The 14,553-nt window shown below is 52.3% G+C and overlaps 3 protein-coding genes across 6 annotated transcripts; 1 reads left to right on the top strand and 2 right to left on the bottom strand.

The window, feature by feature from the left end:
* Positions 1–13: 13 nt before the first annotated feature.
* Positions 14–2,102, bottom strand: LOC122625031 (RNA polymerase II subunit A C-terminal domain phosphatase SSU72). Its single transcript, XM_043804872.1, has 3 exons — positions 1,797–2,102; positions 1,457–1,715; positions 14–1,398 (listed from the first exon to the last, which is right to left on the bottom strand). Exons 1-3 carry the CDS (start codon positions 2,021–2,023, stop codon positions 1,297–1,299), a joined length of 588 nt encoding a protein of 195 aa, XP_043660807.1. The 5' UTR covers positions 2,024–2,102; the 3' UTR covers positions 14–1,296.
* Positions 2,103–2,815: 713 nt separating this feature from the next.
* Positions 2,816–7,493, top strand: LOC122623318. Of its 4 annotated transcripts, none has more exons than XM_043802401.1 (3): positions 2,816–2,940; positions 5,282–6,238; positions 6,296–7,493. In XM_043802401.1, exons 2-3 carry the CDS (start codon positions 5,368–5,370, stop codon positions 7,198–7,200), a joined length of 1,776 nt encoding a protein of 591 aa, XP_043658336.1. In that variant the 5' UTR covers positions 2,816–2,940; positions 5,282–5,367; the 3' UTR covers positions 7,201–7,493. The 4 variants fall into 4 exon arrangements, with proteins under 4 accessions (XP_043658336.1, XP_043658334.1, XP_043658337.1 ...); XM_043802399.1 differs by lacking the exon at positions 2,816–2,940 and adding an exon at positions 3,634–3,917; XM_043802402.1 differs by lacking the exon at positions 2,816–2,940 and adding an exon at positions 5,189–5,203.
* A 41-nt stretch (positions 7,494–7,534) lies between these two features.
* Positions 7,535–14,534, bottom strand: LOC122623317 (protein ELYS homolog). Its single transcript, XM_043802398.1, has 7 exons — positions 14,313–14,534; positions 13,566–14,219; positions 13,191–13,507; positions 12,764–13,127; positions 12,501–12,691; positions 11,621–12,397; positions 7,535–11,545 (listed from the first exon to the last, which is right to left on the bottom strand). Exons 1-7 carry the CDS (start codon positions 14,410–14,412, stop codon positions 7,718–7,720), a joined length of 6,231 nt encoding a protein of 2,076 aa, XP_043658333.1. The 5' UTR covers positions 14,413–14,534; the 3' UTR covers positions 7,535–7,717.
* Positions 14,535–14,553: the final 19 nt, after the last annotated feature.

Raw genomic sequence — 14,553 nt, 5'->3', positions numbered from 1 at the left:
AGCAGTATAAAAATGCGTTGATGTATGATTTTAATATCTTGATAAACACACAAAATAATAATATAAAAATAATGCTCTACAATATCATAAAATAACATGGAAATAAAATTGTTTAATCTGAAAAAAAAGATGGGCCAAAACCTGAATGCTTACAATTTAAAATATATTAATTTTGATCGTGGATGAGTTAGATGATGCAATTACGCTAGAATTATGCTTTTTCGATAGGCCCATTACTAAACACCTTTACAATTTTTAATCCTACCTAGATTCACGTCAAATTTTGTTAGTGAAACTAGCAAAAGTCAACAAGAAACCCGCCCCAATTGGCGTTCGATTTTATTCCAATGCTTAGTGAACACAATCCAAGTAGTCAACTCCCTTGGTGTTTATTTAGTATTGTAAGTTAGCGCCCGCTGCGGGCCTTTGGCTATTGTTTAGAACGCCCAGACCAGGCCTCTACCCGATAGTCGGATGCCTAACTCGGCTACGGGAATGGCTGGCGGTCGGGTCAGCCCTGTCTGAATAATTGGTAAAACTATGCAAGATTAAAAACGATACCCTTACCCGCGAGGGCCCAACCCGATCTGCCCCTGAGTGAGTGGCTCTCTGGCGTGCATGCTCATTCACACAAGCACGATGCGAGTTTTCAGTTTATATGTATCGAATCGAATCGAATCGAATCCGAGTCCGAATCGGACTCAGAGTCGGGCGAAGAGAGCGGGAGAGCGGGTGGGAGTCAGAGGGTCGGCCGCCGTTGCCAGCTGGGAGAAGCGAGAGCCTGTGATAAGACTGTGATAAGAACGAGGCGGCTCAACGGCCGGAACTACAAGGAATACGGACACGTACACATACTACATACGAAGGGATTTGGGGCCGCCGTGTTGTAATGGTCGCCATTGGTTGTGTTAATTTTAAATTCATGAGCCAGTTGCTTGCAGGTGTGGATTTCGAATCAGGTGCTTGGATGTGGATGACAGTGCGGATGTGCACGCATACATGTGTGTGGGGGTGGGAGGTGCGTGTGGGTGTGCAGGTTGTTGGATGTGCTTTCGCTGCAGCGATGGCCCCTCTCTATTTACAATGTTCTTATATTCTAGGCTCCCAATCCAAAACCCGGGATCCGCGCGCCCCACATCCAATGCCCTACGTCCTATGCCCGACGTCCTATGCTGTGCGATCCCAGCCCCTGGGGGACGAGATCGAGTGACTCGGCTGGAGCGCAGGGAGGCTACGGGATTCTAGTGTTTGTGTGGGTGCTGGAGCTGGACACGAGCTGTTGGCAGACGTCGGTCGTCAGTAGAAGAGCACCGAGTGCAGGATGACCCGGTTGCGGCGCTCCTCGAACTCCTGGATCATTTCGTCGATGTCGTTGTCCAGGTCCGTGGACTTGGCCATCTGCAAAGGCACAAGAATCGTTGGGCGAATTGAGGGAGTGGGCGAGAGTTGATCGTACCAAATTGATCATGTCTGTGATGAGAAAGGCGCCCATTAGCGCGTCCTCTGCGTTGTCCACCACATCCACGTTGAGAACGTGCACGGGTCGGTTGTCCACGGACTCCATAGATTCCATGTGCAGCACCACCAGGTCGTAGACGCGCTCCTCCACGGTGACGATGATGTCGAACTGCTCTTTGGTCTCCTGGAAGCGTTCCGGGCACTTCTTGATGCGCCGATTGCGGTCGAGCATGTGCAGCAGGCCGTTCTGTGTGTAGCTGTGTGCGAAAGGGCAGGGATTAGCCAACGGTAGGCGGATGGGCGGCCGTACCAGCATGCCGGACAAACGGCGAACTTACAACTCCTTGTCCTTGGCCTCCAGGTCGCGGTAGATGTCCTCGTAGCTGGTGCCAAACTCGTAAACATTCGGCTTGTCGAACGCCATGCCCGGCAGCTTGACGCGCTCGCCGGTGCCATAGGAGCGCACGTTGAAGCCTTTTTTGGCCAGGAAGTTGTGCGCCTCCATCGAGCGGTTCATGTTCGAGGAGCAGACCACGGCGACGGCGAGCTTGCTAGGATCAGTCATGTCTCTTTATCTTTGGCAGTGCTTTGCAATCGCAGTCGGCGAAAAATATGTTCACCAATGTGGAGATGGGATGGCGAGACTACGAGCGCAAATATCGATAAGTCGATAATTTGTCTAATATAAATTAAACGTATTCATTTAGAAAAAAATCTAATTTTAAATATGCCGCAAATGATTACGAAATATTCAATAAAATAGAAGAAGGCAAATAAGTAAACTATATTTTTGGCAAACTTATGGCCAAGCAAATTACTTATTAAAGTTTAAAAGCTTATACCTAAAATGTGCAAACTAACAGCTGCCAATTACATATCCTAATGTCTTTAAACACAACTTTAAGCCTGCAACATGAACATAATTGAAAACCCCGTACTAGCATAAGAAAAAGTTACATTCTTGTTTACATTCATTTCAAATAAAATATTTAAAGTCCAATAAACGTTGGAACTAATCATATATTTGAAATTCGAAACATCTTTCTGGAATCCAGCTTTTGATTACTATCGACACTTTGTCAAGTTGGATATATCGATTCCTAGTCGCCAATTTGCCAACTTTTCAACACTGGAGTTCAGTTCGACGTAGTCTGGCAGCGTTGGCGGTCAATTTTTATTTTTGAATTCCACCGAAGTGAATAAGGATACGAAAAAACTCCAAAACTGAGATTAACTAACTATAAGTGAAATTTATAACTAAAACGCGAATTTAAATTGAAATTGAACTGTCACAGCCAATGGCGAATTTCGCTGTTCAAAGCGCATAGGCAACCGCAGCAGTAACCGACAACAACCTTTCAGTTTGGAGCTCGTGGAATGCGGCTGAGCAAGTTGGAGCCGTTGCCTCCATTCTTTACCTGTGCGTGGAGTGAGGCAGGAGCACTAGAAGCCAGCAGCAGCAGCCGCCGCATCGCGTGTGTTGTGAGTTGAGCAGGTTTGCGGCACAGTGGGTTGCATTGCTTCGAAACTGGCGACATTATCAAAACAGCCGTTTCTTCCATTTCCAAATAGTTACCTCATTGGAGAGATTCAAAACTACTTTAAGAACTGTTTTGAAGCATAGACACTTCACCTTTTTGTAAACAAAAGCCTATTACAATCATTTTCACCTTGAAGCTACTGCAGGTTTATCTTTGCATGAAATTTCAAATACCATCTATTTATTAATTTTGTATAATTTTAAAATTGTGGTTTCTTTGGATCAAAAAAACATTTTAAAACAAGCAAATTTTATTTATATTTATATTATATCTTAACAAAATTAACACAACAGTTATGCTTATAGTTATGTTAGAGAAACAGAAAGGCAATCATACGTTATGCATTTTTTTTTATATATGTATATTACAAACTTGTAGAAGAGAACTCTCACGTTTGACCATAATGGTGCCACTGTGCCAAGCGGCGTTTGGAGCTGGAATTGATATTGGAATTGGCTCGTTCCACTGCTCACCTGTCCGTGTGAGCAGCGTGTGCATGAGTGGGTGAGGTGAGAGGGAGAGACAGAGACACAGGCACCGAGAGAGAGGGAGAGAACTCAACTGGTTGGGCGAATAGCTGCCGGCAGAACCGAAGTTCCTGAGATCCGATATTAGTCGTACTTTGTCACTCGATCGGTCACCGCGTCGTCGAAGTCGTCGTCGTTGTCCACTTGCCGCCAAATTGGAACGCCTGCTGGCGGTGCTTGGGTATTGGGATTGGGTTTGGACATCGCGTCCGGTGCGGATGAGGAAGGGGAGCAGGTGGCGGAGGAAGCATCTCCCGCGGCATTTGCGACCGTGCATTATCGGTTCGCCAATTAAAGAGTGGAATCCGGCGCTTTCTTCGCTGGACGACGACCATGTAAAGGTCGCAGGTCAAGAACGGAAACTGTAGTACCAAAAAAGAAGAACTCGGAGGTAAACCCGTTTTACAACCTGCCAATTGCAATTTGTCTTCGGTTATTTTTTAGTTTCGTTTTCTTAAACCAGGTGTTTTCGTTATTTTTATACCGCACACACAAGTCGAAACACATTGCATGAAAATGCACTAAATGCAAGGCAAAAGTGGTTAATTCATTATCGGTTCTTAATGAGATAACCCAGGTACTTTATTATAGTCAGCGTTTCACTTGTTTTTGGCCAAAACGGGTCTTTTAAGCAGTTTCATTCATTTAAAAATAGTTTGAAATACCTTGAAGAAGTCGTCTTCGGTTTGATGACACCTTTAAGTGCATTTTCTCGGAGCTGTGGAAAACTGTTTGCTCAGCTCAAAAAGCTTTTCCAACTAACAACCAGATTTCCGAGGAATCAGCCATGAACCATGGGAACCTAACTATGGGACCTTGAAAAAGAACATATATCTTAAAAGATATATGCATATGTACCTACATATATAAAGCTCGATATCCATACAGGTGTTTGGATTACCATACATAGTTAGAAAACACATTTGCATTTTGTGGGGACAAGGAAGTACTTTCATATAATGTTAAAATAACCTATCTTTAAAATAAACGAACCGATTGAATTAATAAGATCTAGCATCCTTACGTTTATTTAAGCCCTTAAGTTTATTTGAGGTTGCAATTTTAGCGAGCTTGTTTTGCAAATATCTCGCGATGCACAAATTTTGTATCAAATTTACATCTAATGTGAGAGTGCTGTCATGTGCATGCATATGTAAATTGTTTAAAAAATGCAAATTAGATTAAGTACCTGCAGACTTAAGTTTTCTTTCTCCGAGTTTTCTTTCTCGCTTGCTTTTGCTTTTATTCCCGCCATTAGTCGCTGGTGAAAAGTTCTTCGCCATCCGCTAATTGCACAATACATGCGATGCACAATTTCCACATAAATACATACATATCTACATTATGGGAAAGTTTTGCGCATGCGCAGCCACTGGCGAAATGAAAGTGCTCATGAGAGGCGGTTTATCTCTCTCTGCAGACGAGTACCGTTGCAGTTTGCAGTTACATATGTATGTACATATATATGTATGTGACTAATGTGCAACACAGTTTTCCCCATTTTCCCTTCTTCTGTAATCAGAAAGCTTTCATTAGCCGCTACTTTATAAATCTTTAATTAAATATTAATAATAACGAGTTAGTTAACTACTAGCATTTTGAGTTCTAAATCCCAATTAGAAACACCAGCCAAGGAGCCTTTGTTGTTTAGGCCAATAAATTATTTCTTATTGCTATGTACATCTCCCACTATTAACGAAATGTCCTTTAAAGGGATTGGAATACTAATACTAATGCCACAAATGCACTTCGCAGGTCGACTAGTCCTGCTGGAGCATCAGCAACTGATCCGTGGCGCCCAGTTCAGCATGTGATCGGAGTGGAGGACCAAGCCGCCGGAAATGCTGAAGCACGCCTCCACGACGAGCAGTACCGCTGCGACCAGCGCCAGCAGCGCTGCAGTGGCGATCAACCCGCTGTCCACCCTGCTGGTCAATAGCTGCAACAGCAACACCAACAGCAACAGCAACCCGAACAGCAACAGCAGCAGCAACAACCACACTGGAGGCAGTGGCAGCGGCCACAACACACCCCCAGCGGTGGAAGCGGAAGCGGGCATCGGACTTGGAATTGGAATTGCAACCACCGCGACCGCTGCGACCACAGCAGGCACCGTCTGCACCACCAGCACCACCACCAATGGCAATGGTGGCTCGCCAACCCCAGCAGCAGCTGCCGTGGCCAGCACCGCGCGCAACATCCACCTGCGACCGCCGCAGCCGCTGAATATATCCGCCCTGAATGCGTCCGTTTCGAGCACGCTGCTCAACGAAGGCACAGGTGCCATTGGCGGAGGAGTTGCAGGTGGAGTAGCTGGAGGACGGGGTTGCGTGGGCAACGCCAATTCCACGCTGCTGAACATTGCCACGCCCAGTACGCCGCTCAAACCGCTCACCCCACTTACGCAGTTGACCCCCAATGGGCACTTTCTGGGCAACGGGAGTGTGCACCATCACACCTACACCAACCAACACATCCTGGCCAGCCACCAGCAACAGCAGCAACAACAGCAGCAACATCATCATCAGCAGCAGCACCAGCTCCAGCAAACAAACCATGCGCAAGCGCAAACCCAGACACACAATCTCAGCCAATTGCCGCACAACTATAGGAACTTCAGCCATCTGAGCGCGAATCCCGTGCGCCACAAGCTGCCCAAGTCGGGTCCTTCGCCCCGCGAGGCCCTCACCAGCCTGGGTTTGCTCTGCCTAAGTAAGTTGGTCCAAAAGGAGAGGGGAAAGTGTCTAGTAATGCCTGTTTTTCCTGCAGTTTCTCTGCTTCTGGCGCTGCTCTCGCTGATCTTCCTGCTGAGGATATCGCCAAATGGACGCGAGGACGCGGTGGGCCGGGGCGCCGGCGGTGAGGACTTCATTGTGGTCTACGACGTCACCCTGGCACTGGGCGCCCTCTCCCTGTCGCTCAACCTGTGCTGCCTACTGGTTTGCGCCATCCAGTTCCTGTTCGCCGTTAAGCTGCGCGAGCCGGCCTTCGAGGGTCGCGATAACCAGTACCTGGTCAAGTCTAGTGCCAGCCGCACGTGCGCCGTCAGCGGCTTCTTCATCTCCATACCGGTCTTCCTGACCGGCCTGATCCTGTACACCTTCAGCCACTTCCACTCGACGCCGGCTATCGTGACCAGCCTGCTGATTGGCGTGGGCATAGTCTTTTGCGGCGGCGCCATGGTGCACAACGTGTTCGTGTGGCAGCGCGAAAAGACCATCAGCTACCGTGGAGCTCCGCTATCCCACAACTTGTCGGTGATCTCGGCTGGCCAGCTGCCGGTGTCGCTGCCTGTGCCCATGCCACTGCCACCTGGTCCGTTCCACACGTACCAGGCCGCTCACCAGGGGCACCAGAGTCACTTGGTGCCGCCCTCCGTGACGGCGGTCTCGCCCAACCACTCCCACGGCAGCTTCAACCCGCTGCTCCTTGGTGGAGGCGGCGGTGGCGGCTGCTGCGGCGGTGGAGGTGGAGCAGTGGGGGCCGTTAACTCATCATTTCTGGTGCGTCCAGCCACTGCCACACCGCCGACGCCCACGCCCAGGACACTGGCGAATATCAGCTGCCTAACAGCAGGCCGCGAGGCCAGCGGATCGGTCAGCCCCGGCATTCCGCCAACGCTGGACATGAGCAACATCACCGTCCTGCTGCACGAGCTCTCCACGCTCGTCTAGATCCGCTAGTTCTACAGACTTATAGACAGACGATACCCACCGCCCGCTCGCATCTTGCCGAATCCTAGCTGTAAGAACGCCCCTTGTAAATATCTGTACATATGCCTCCGAATCATCCAACGAATACATCTGTGTAAGCAAAAGCAATTTCCAGCTGCATTGCCATTGTAAGAACATGTAGTGACCAGTTTGGTGCTCTTCCCGCTTCTCGGAAAGATCTAAAGGTTCGAAGATCCGAAGGGATTGATCGGAGCTCAACATTATAATTAGTAAATACATCTTAATATTAGAAATCCATATGCTTATAAAACTCAAAACTGTTGGATGGACGTTATCATTTCCATTTAACTTCCATTTATTTAAAATTTTAAACTGATGCCAATTAAAATTGGTATTAAACGTGAACAAAGTAAAACTTAAGAATTCAGTGCTTTCCATGCCGATTCTACTTCGTGGCAACCTCACTCCCCCCCTATCTCGATGCACTTTTCAACTCTGGTGATCCGGGTGCATTAAGCTAGTGCTCCGTCTTGGAGGTGCGACGCTGGCGCGGACGCAGCTCGCGGTTCTGGGTGCTGGTGGTGCTGCTGGTGGCGGAGTTGGCCCTCGAGCTGGTCCTGGAACTGGTGGCTTCCGAGACAGGAGCATCTGTGGTGGTGGCATTCCCGGACTGATCGCTCAGTTCCGAGATGCGTCGTCTAGTGGTGCGACGGAGACGCGGCCGCTCCTCCGGTGCAGTTGAATCGGGTACAGCTGGGGGAACATCTGTCTGAGCCGAAGACACGGGAGACTGGTCGCCTCCGCTCGCTTTGCGCGTCCTGACGCCTCCCGCCCTCGGTTTGCGCACGGGCTGCACACTCACCGCAACGGGCGGCTCGCTGTTGCCTCGCAATGAGCGACGGACACGGGGACTCTCCGTCGTCGGTGCCTGCGAGGTGGCCCTCTTGCCGCGGCCCTTGGCGTGAGTGGGCGTGGCGGGTCTGGAGCTCGCGGCCTCCGAGTCCACGTTGAGGAGCGTGCGCGAGCGGGTGCGTGGTAGCGCAGTGTCCATGGGACTCTGCTCGACGATCACCTCCAGCAGGTGCTTGTGCTGCAACCCACGACGCTTGGGCGTCGAGACTGGAGGAGTGGATGTGGGCGATGTGGTTGGGCCGTCACTACTACGCAAACGCATTCTGCGACCAGCCACCGGAGTTGGACTATCGCGGTGCTCCTGGGAAACGCGACGCGGTCGCAGAGTTCGCGGACTGTCCTGCTGTTCCATGGAGCTGCGGCGCGGTCGCAGGGAACGTGTCGTCACTGCTGGCATAACTTGCTCCTCATCCTCGTCACCGGAGAATATCAGCTTGAGGCTTTGCCTTGAATCCTCCTCTTCGGGCAATAGTGGTTCTGGATTGGGTTGGGCTTTCGCCTCGGAAGCTACTTTGGTCTCCGTTTTGTCTTTGGACTGCTCATTCGCCGCCCCTTCGCCCACCACAACGAGTTCCTCTTCGGCTTCTACGTCGACCTCCTCTTCTGGCACTTCTTCCAGACCAACGCAGCTCGTTCCTTGGTCTGTTGGCAATGGTTCCACTTCCGGCACCGCCTCCACCTTCATCTCGATATCGATATCGGCAAGTGGCTGCTTATGTTCGCTAAAGGCCACTGTGGCCACCGAATCATTGCTCGGGGCCTCCTCTTCCATAGGCCACTCTTTCTGCTGCTCCGGCAGAGCAAGATCCTTTTCCTTTGGCGACTCGTCATCGCTGTCTAGGACAATCGTGTCGGCCACCTCCGAGTCGCTGTTGACCGTGGCGCCCAGCGAAAGGAAGGGACTGGGGCCCTTAGCCGCCTCCTCCTGGCATTCGTCCTTGAAGGCGAACAGCTCCGCACTGCTGGAGGCCGCCGATTGCTGGGGCCGGGCAACATAGCCGCGCACTTCTGTTCCGTCAAGCGCTATGACGCAGTCATCCTCGTCGTATTCCTCCTCTTCCTCCAGCGACCCCTTGGTGGTGTCCAGGTCATCAACCGTTTCCAGACTATTGGCACGATACAGAGAGATCGGGGAAGCATCTCCATCGTCGCCATGAGGTGCCCGCGGACTAGAGGTCTGAGAGACGTTCGTGTCGCTGGGCAGGAAGGAGGTGGGCGTGTGCGTTACCGATCGGGATGTGGTTATGGAGCCCGTCGACTCAACAACGATGGAGTACATAGGGTCATCGGTCTGCAGGGTTGGCAGCAGGGGATTCCTAATGCCGGCCGAGGACAAGACCGAGTCTTCGCTACTCAGGCTGTAGGTGGGCGAGGAGAGGGGCTCCTGCGCCGTTGCTTCTGTGCTGCCCAGGAACGCAAGTTGACCGCCGGTCTCCGAAGGCTCTTGTGCCTGTGCTTGATCTTGACCTTGCTCCTGCTCCTGCATCAGTTCGTCCTGTGGACTCTGTTGCTCCTCAAGCGATTGTGTGTCACCCAGCTTCAGTTCCTGTTCTTGCTCCTGATCCTCAGTGTCTGGCTGCTCAAGTGACGCTACATCGTAGGTGGACATTCCCAGCGTGGTGTCCATCATCTGGTGGTGTCCCTGGATGGCAGGCCTTGCCAAAGGCAGGGACCATTGTGCGCTGGGTGCGGCCGTCAACTCCGCACCAAGATCAGTTGATTCCATTTCGCCGCAGATGGTAGTCCGCTCGGAGATCTTTACCCCACAGCTGCCGCTGGAGAAGACCTGCGACTGCGTCTCGCACATCTTGGAGGAGCAGATGGTGGGCACGAACTGGGAATGCGATGCCGTCTGAGCCGGTTGGACGGTGGCAAAGCTGCCGAATCCACTACTACTCTCGCTCCCTGCCCCAGTAGCAATCTTGCTTCCGATTTCGTTCCTCCCACGAAGCAATGAGTTCCGGGGCTGTGGGCCTGCTGGTGCCGCGAAAGAACGAGGAGAATCCCGCGATGGAACCTGGTCCACTAAAGACACATTGGCCGATGCTAACGGCGAGAGGAACTCATCCTCCTCGTCGGACTCGATGCTGCAGGCGCTTCTTGGCTCGCTTCTCGACTCGATCTCCACAATGATCTCGTCAGTTTCCTCCTCCTCCTCCCCTTCCTCCTCCCCAGCCCCATCTTCGCTGTCCACATCCATCGATCTATCCGCTCGCAGAGGAATGGGCGGCATGAAGCGAAATCGCTTCGCCCCCGCCAGCGCTGTAGACGTGGCTACTGGCGGAGCGCCTTCCTTGGCCTCCACAGCCGCGTTTCGCTTGAGGATCGTGGGAATTGGTTGTGGCGAACTGCTGCTCTGGCGTGCCGTCGGATGGCGCGTCTGAAGAAAAGTTGGCGCCTGCAATAGATTGGTGGCCTCGATTTGTTTCGCCCCTTCCGTCTCCGATTTGTTCGAATTCTGTTCTAGAATGGATCTCACGTAATCTGTTACATCCTCCACCAGTCTTTCAACCTTGAGACAACGACGCTTATATAGCTGCTTCGAGCCTTCCTGACTCTGTTCTTGCTGCTCCTCTCGCTCCCGCTGTCGTTTCTCCACCACCTGGTGTGGGACTGGCTTTACTATGCGACGGCGGTAAGGAAGCTCCGAAAGTCCGTACTGCGCGTGCCGCAGAAACGGAACATTTGTATAGCCTATTTTTGATTGAATCGAGACAGGGGGCAACTTTGGGGGCGAGTGGCAGTGTGTTGCCCAGTGGGCACTGACGGCGGAACTCTGAAAGATGCCGCCCAGCTGGCCGCTGGCGTTCTGTTTGACCAGCTGGCAGCTGAATGGCTCCAAAAGACCGCCCTTTTGGCCATCCTCCAAGCCGTCCAAGGTGTCTCTGATGCGGAGATAGGTGCCGGCGATGTTCTGTGCAACTGGTGCCATTGTAGAGCGGTAGGCTGAGATAATAGTGCTGGAGGAGTCATCTCGCTCCCGCTCGGCGGCCACCTCATCCATGAAGGACACGGCCTCGATGAACTTGCTCTTCTGCAGCAGCAGAATCAATTGGACGCAATCCGTCTGACGCGATCGGCTGTGGCGCAGCAGACTGTACAAAAGCCTTTCCTCCGGCTCTCGCAGGTACAGCTCGGCCAGGACTTTGAAGCGTCCGATTTCTATGCAGTGGCGGAAGAAGCGCTCCAGGAGCGGCTTACCATCCTCGTCGTCGTTGAGGCGGGCGATTTGGAATGCCTCCGGCAAGTTTTTGTTAGCTATGAGCACGCTCATGTGCAGCGCCGAGGACAATGGACCGGGAGGCAGGCCTGCCACTTGCATGGCCGCCTTGACGGCGCCATCAGCTAGGAGGTTCTCTATTAACAGCCGCACCTGCCACGCTTCGAAGTTACTGGCGGGGGTGGCATCCTTGTATAGCTCCTTCACGCATTTCTGTAATTAAATACATCAAATACATAAAACGAGTCAAAATAACCCTTTTGGGTCAATTGGCCAACCCGGACTCACCTCGTAGTCGCCGTGGTCCAAGAACCAGAAGGAGCGCAACGACTTGGACAGATCTCTTTTAAGCTGGAACGCAGTCTGGAAGTGCCCGGCCAGCTGTTGGTTCAGGTCCATCAGCAAGTAGAGGACGAGAGCATGTTTGTGGCAGAGTTCTGTGTCGGGACTGAGCATCACGTGCATAAGCGCATGCAGCGAGTCCGGCGGATAGGGTTCCGGCAGGGAGGCGAGCTTTCCCAGCGCATCTATGTATAGGCTCTTTCGTTGCGCCCGTTTTTCGGAGTACTCATGTCGCAGGCGAACGAGTGGCTGCTGCCGGGGCTCCCGATGATCCTCGTGCTGACCCTCCGGCAAGAGGCCGTGGTCTATAAACCAGTACAGCACCCTTTGGTACTCGTGCACCGTCTGCAGCGCCCGCTCGTTGGCCTGGCAATCGTCCAAAACAGAGGGGGATAGCCTGCGGCGTCCCAGCTCGACAATGTAGGACTGCAAGCGCACCAACTCACGCAGCTGGTCGGAGAGCACCTGAAACTCTCGGCGTTCACGCTCGTCCAGTGAGTAGCCGCCGTAGTCAAAGATGCCCTGGCAAAGTTCCGAGCAGCGCGTCTTGATCTGTCCAGCGCGCTTCACGATCCAGTTGGTCAGCGTGGACAGGGAGAGTTTCGTGCTATCAAGCATGTTGCACAAGAAGCTGCCGTCCAGCCAACTCCGGGCGCAGTCGTTCAGCAAGGCTCCGCACTTGTGCTCCAGGGCCACCGACAGTATCACCTCGTACATGGCTGTCTAGAGAGCAAGCAATGAAATGAGCATGATTAGTTTCCCAAATACAATGGTACTTTCTAAGGAAGATTTTTTGATAACTAACAAGTAACCAAGTGTAACTCACCTTAGAGAATGTGGCGTTATGGTTGAGCTCGCAGAACTGTGGCAGCAGACGCAGGCGAACGATATCCTCGTGGTAGATCTGAGGACGCAGGAAAATCGTGGCGCGCTCCCAGCGAAGGGCGTTCAGAAAACGATGTTGCACTCCGTCCTGGGCGTAGTACCGGCTGCCAGTTGGGGTTAACAGTGAACAATCTGGAGCAGGAGGGTATTACTTGGCTATCAATCTTACTGGCGATATTACTGGCAATCAACGCTGCCACTTACCAAAGGTCAGCGAGTTGGGATAAAAGTGCTCATCGTAGCGCTGCAGGGAGACAAAGTGCATAATGGTGTTGGAACGTAGCAGCAATGCCAGTCCCGTCTGTAAACCACTGAGGATGTAGCCGGCGACGTAATGAGGAACTTCGTACTGGCGCACGCATGGGGGCATCTCATCCTTGTACCACTGGTTAATGTCGAACAAGACTAGCTTGTTCTTGCGATCTGCGTTTGAATGCCACGAGATGACAATCAGCAGCGTTCCGCTGTCGCCGGCAAAACTAAAAGTAGACGCCGTGGTGCAGCCAATCACGGGGCAGATGCCTCTGTCCAAGATTTGGTGGTTGCGCACAACGCTAGAATGGAAGTGCTGCGAAGCAAGATGTCAATGTCAGATGTCAGACCTAGGGTTTGACGGCTCAAGAGTTCTCACCTCGAAACGGAACGTGTCGCCATCCTGCTCCACGTAGGAGCGCCTATAGCTGACCGAGTGCAGCAGCATGTGAAGACCGTCAGCGTATTGGTACAATGCACAGATGTAGAAACAGGGTTTGGGGTCATCCGGCGGCATAATGAGGCACATTCGTTTCACGGCCCCGTGAACCCTTTCCTTTACCCCAGCCGGTCGCAGAGCTGTGGTCACGTGGAAGTGGATTAAGTCGTAGATCAGGATTTGTCCATCCTCTAGACCAGCAGCAAAGCCCGGCGCCAAGCCAATGCCCATCAAGAAACTGATTCCACAGGAAGCCACTGTTGGTAAATTCGAGGTTAACTTAGATATCAGGCACACTGGCAGTGACAGACTCACCATCCACCCGCACGGACATGTGAGCCCCTTTGGAACGACAATGGGCCAGCAGGGAGTCCATATTATGCCCGATCTCCTTGTTGGAGTAGACGTAGAGCTCCCCGTACGACGGCTCATCCTCGGAACTGGGGGAGCAAAGGCTGCGTCCATGGTTCCTCTCCAGCAGCCCGTCGCTGTTCAGATCGACCATCAGAACCATGCCCTCCTCGGTGGCCACGGCCAAACATCCGTCGAATTGACTCAGTCGCGTGCCTCCACAGATTCTTTGATCGAGGAAAGTCAGCGCGCTGCAGTTCAAGCTGTCAAGGTCGAAGCGGCGCAGCACCTGACTGCCGGGAATCGAGTAGATGAGCACCTGCGTGGATATCGGGCAGTTGACGGGTTTTTGCTCGCCGCTGTCCCATGTCTCCAGGCAGATGGCAAGCATAGCGGTGCGTTCGTGATCGCCGGGGAAAAGCTCCTCCACGCAGCGAATGCTGCTGCGCTGCCCCTGTTTGTGTCGCTGTCCCAGATCGTCCGATTCGCTCCAGAAGCGGTGCCAGGAGAGGTAATCGCCGGTGGTCATGCTACAGATCAGCAGAGTGGCGTCGCTTCCATACCGCCAGGTCACCCAGCCCCATTGCCCGTTGTGTATGATGCCGCCCAGGTATTCGGCTGAAAATGGATATCGACGGTTCTTGGTAAATCGGTTTCCGGTGGCGATGCCGGTGCCGGTGCAAATCGCACGCCGGATTTGCCCACACTTACCAGTGTCTGAATTCGCGGATTCCCGGCCAAAGCCTGGTATTGAGCGCTCCGGGAACGCAATCGTGCGGCTGCCGTCCAACTCCACTTCGTGCCACTCCATTTCTAGTTCATCAGTGCCGGCCGCTTGCAAATCGACGAATAAAAATAATATTATAAATACCGCTCTCACACCGATTGATCGGCAGTACGTCTGTGTGTTTACTTGTGTGCGTGAGTGGCCTGGCGTTGCCGCTTCGATTTG

The sequence above is a fragment of the Drosophila teissieri genome, chromosome X (genome assembly GCF_016746235.2).
Source record: "Drosophila teissieri strain GT53w chromosome X, Prin_Dtei_1.1, whole genome shotgun sequence".
In the NCBI taxonomy this organism is placed as follows: domain Eukaryota; kingdom Metazoa; phylum Arthropoda; class Insecta; order Diptera; family Drosophilidae; genus Drosophila; species Drosophila teissieri.
Note: the sequence above shows the minus strand (reverse complement) of the source record. Positions and strands in the feature narration are given on the sequence as shown.

Bases quoted from the DNA above. Each gene is read 5' to 3' on its own strand.
- LOC122625031 (XM_043804872.1), bottom strand. From the start codon at position 2,023: ATGACTGATCCTAGCAAGCTCGCCGTCGCCGTGGTCTGCTCCTCGAAC. The intron at 1,716-1,796 runs GTAAGTTCGCCG...TTTCGCACACAG, and splicing joins GAGGCCAAGGACAAGGAGTT to CTACACACAGAACGGCCTGC. The intron at 1,399-1,456 runs GTACGATCAACT...GTGCCTTTGCAG, and splicing joins TCACAGACATGATCAATTTG to ATGGCCAAGTCCACGGACCT.
- LOC122623318 (XM_043802401.1), top strand. From the start codon at position 5,368: ATGCTGAAGCACGCCTCCACGACGAGCAGTACCGCTGCGACCAGCGCC. The intron at 6,239-6,295 runs GTAAGTTGGTCC...TTTTTCCTGCAG, and splicing joins CCTGGGTTTGCTCTGCCTAA to TTTCTCTGCTTCTGGCGCTG.
- LOC122623317 (XM_043802398.1), bottom strand. From the start codon at position 14,412: ATGGAGTGGCACGAAGTGGAGTTGGACGGCAGCCGCACGATTGCGTTC. The intron at 13,508-13,565 runs GTGAGTCTGTCA...ATTTACCAACAG, and splicing joins CATGTCCGTGCGGGTGGATG to TGGCTTCCTGTGGAATCAGT. The intron at 13,128-13,190 runs GTGAGAACTCTT...CTTGCTTCGCAG, and splicing joins GCGACACGTTCCGTTTCGAG to CACTTCCATTCTAGCGTTGT.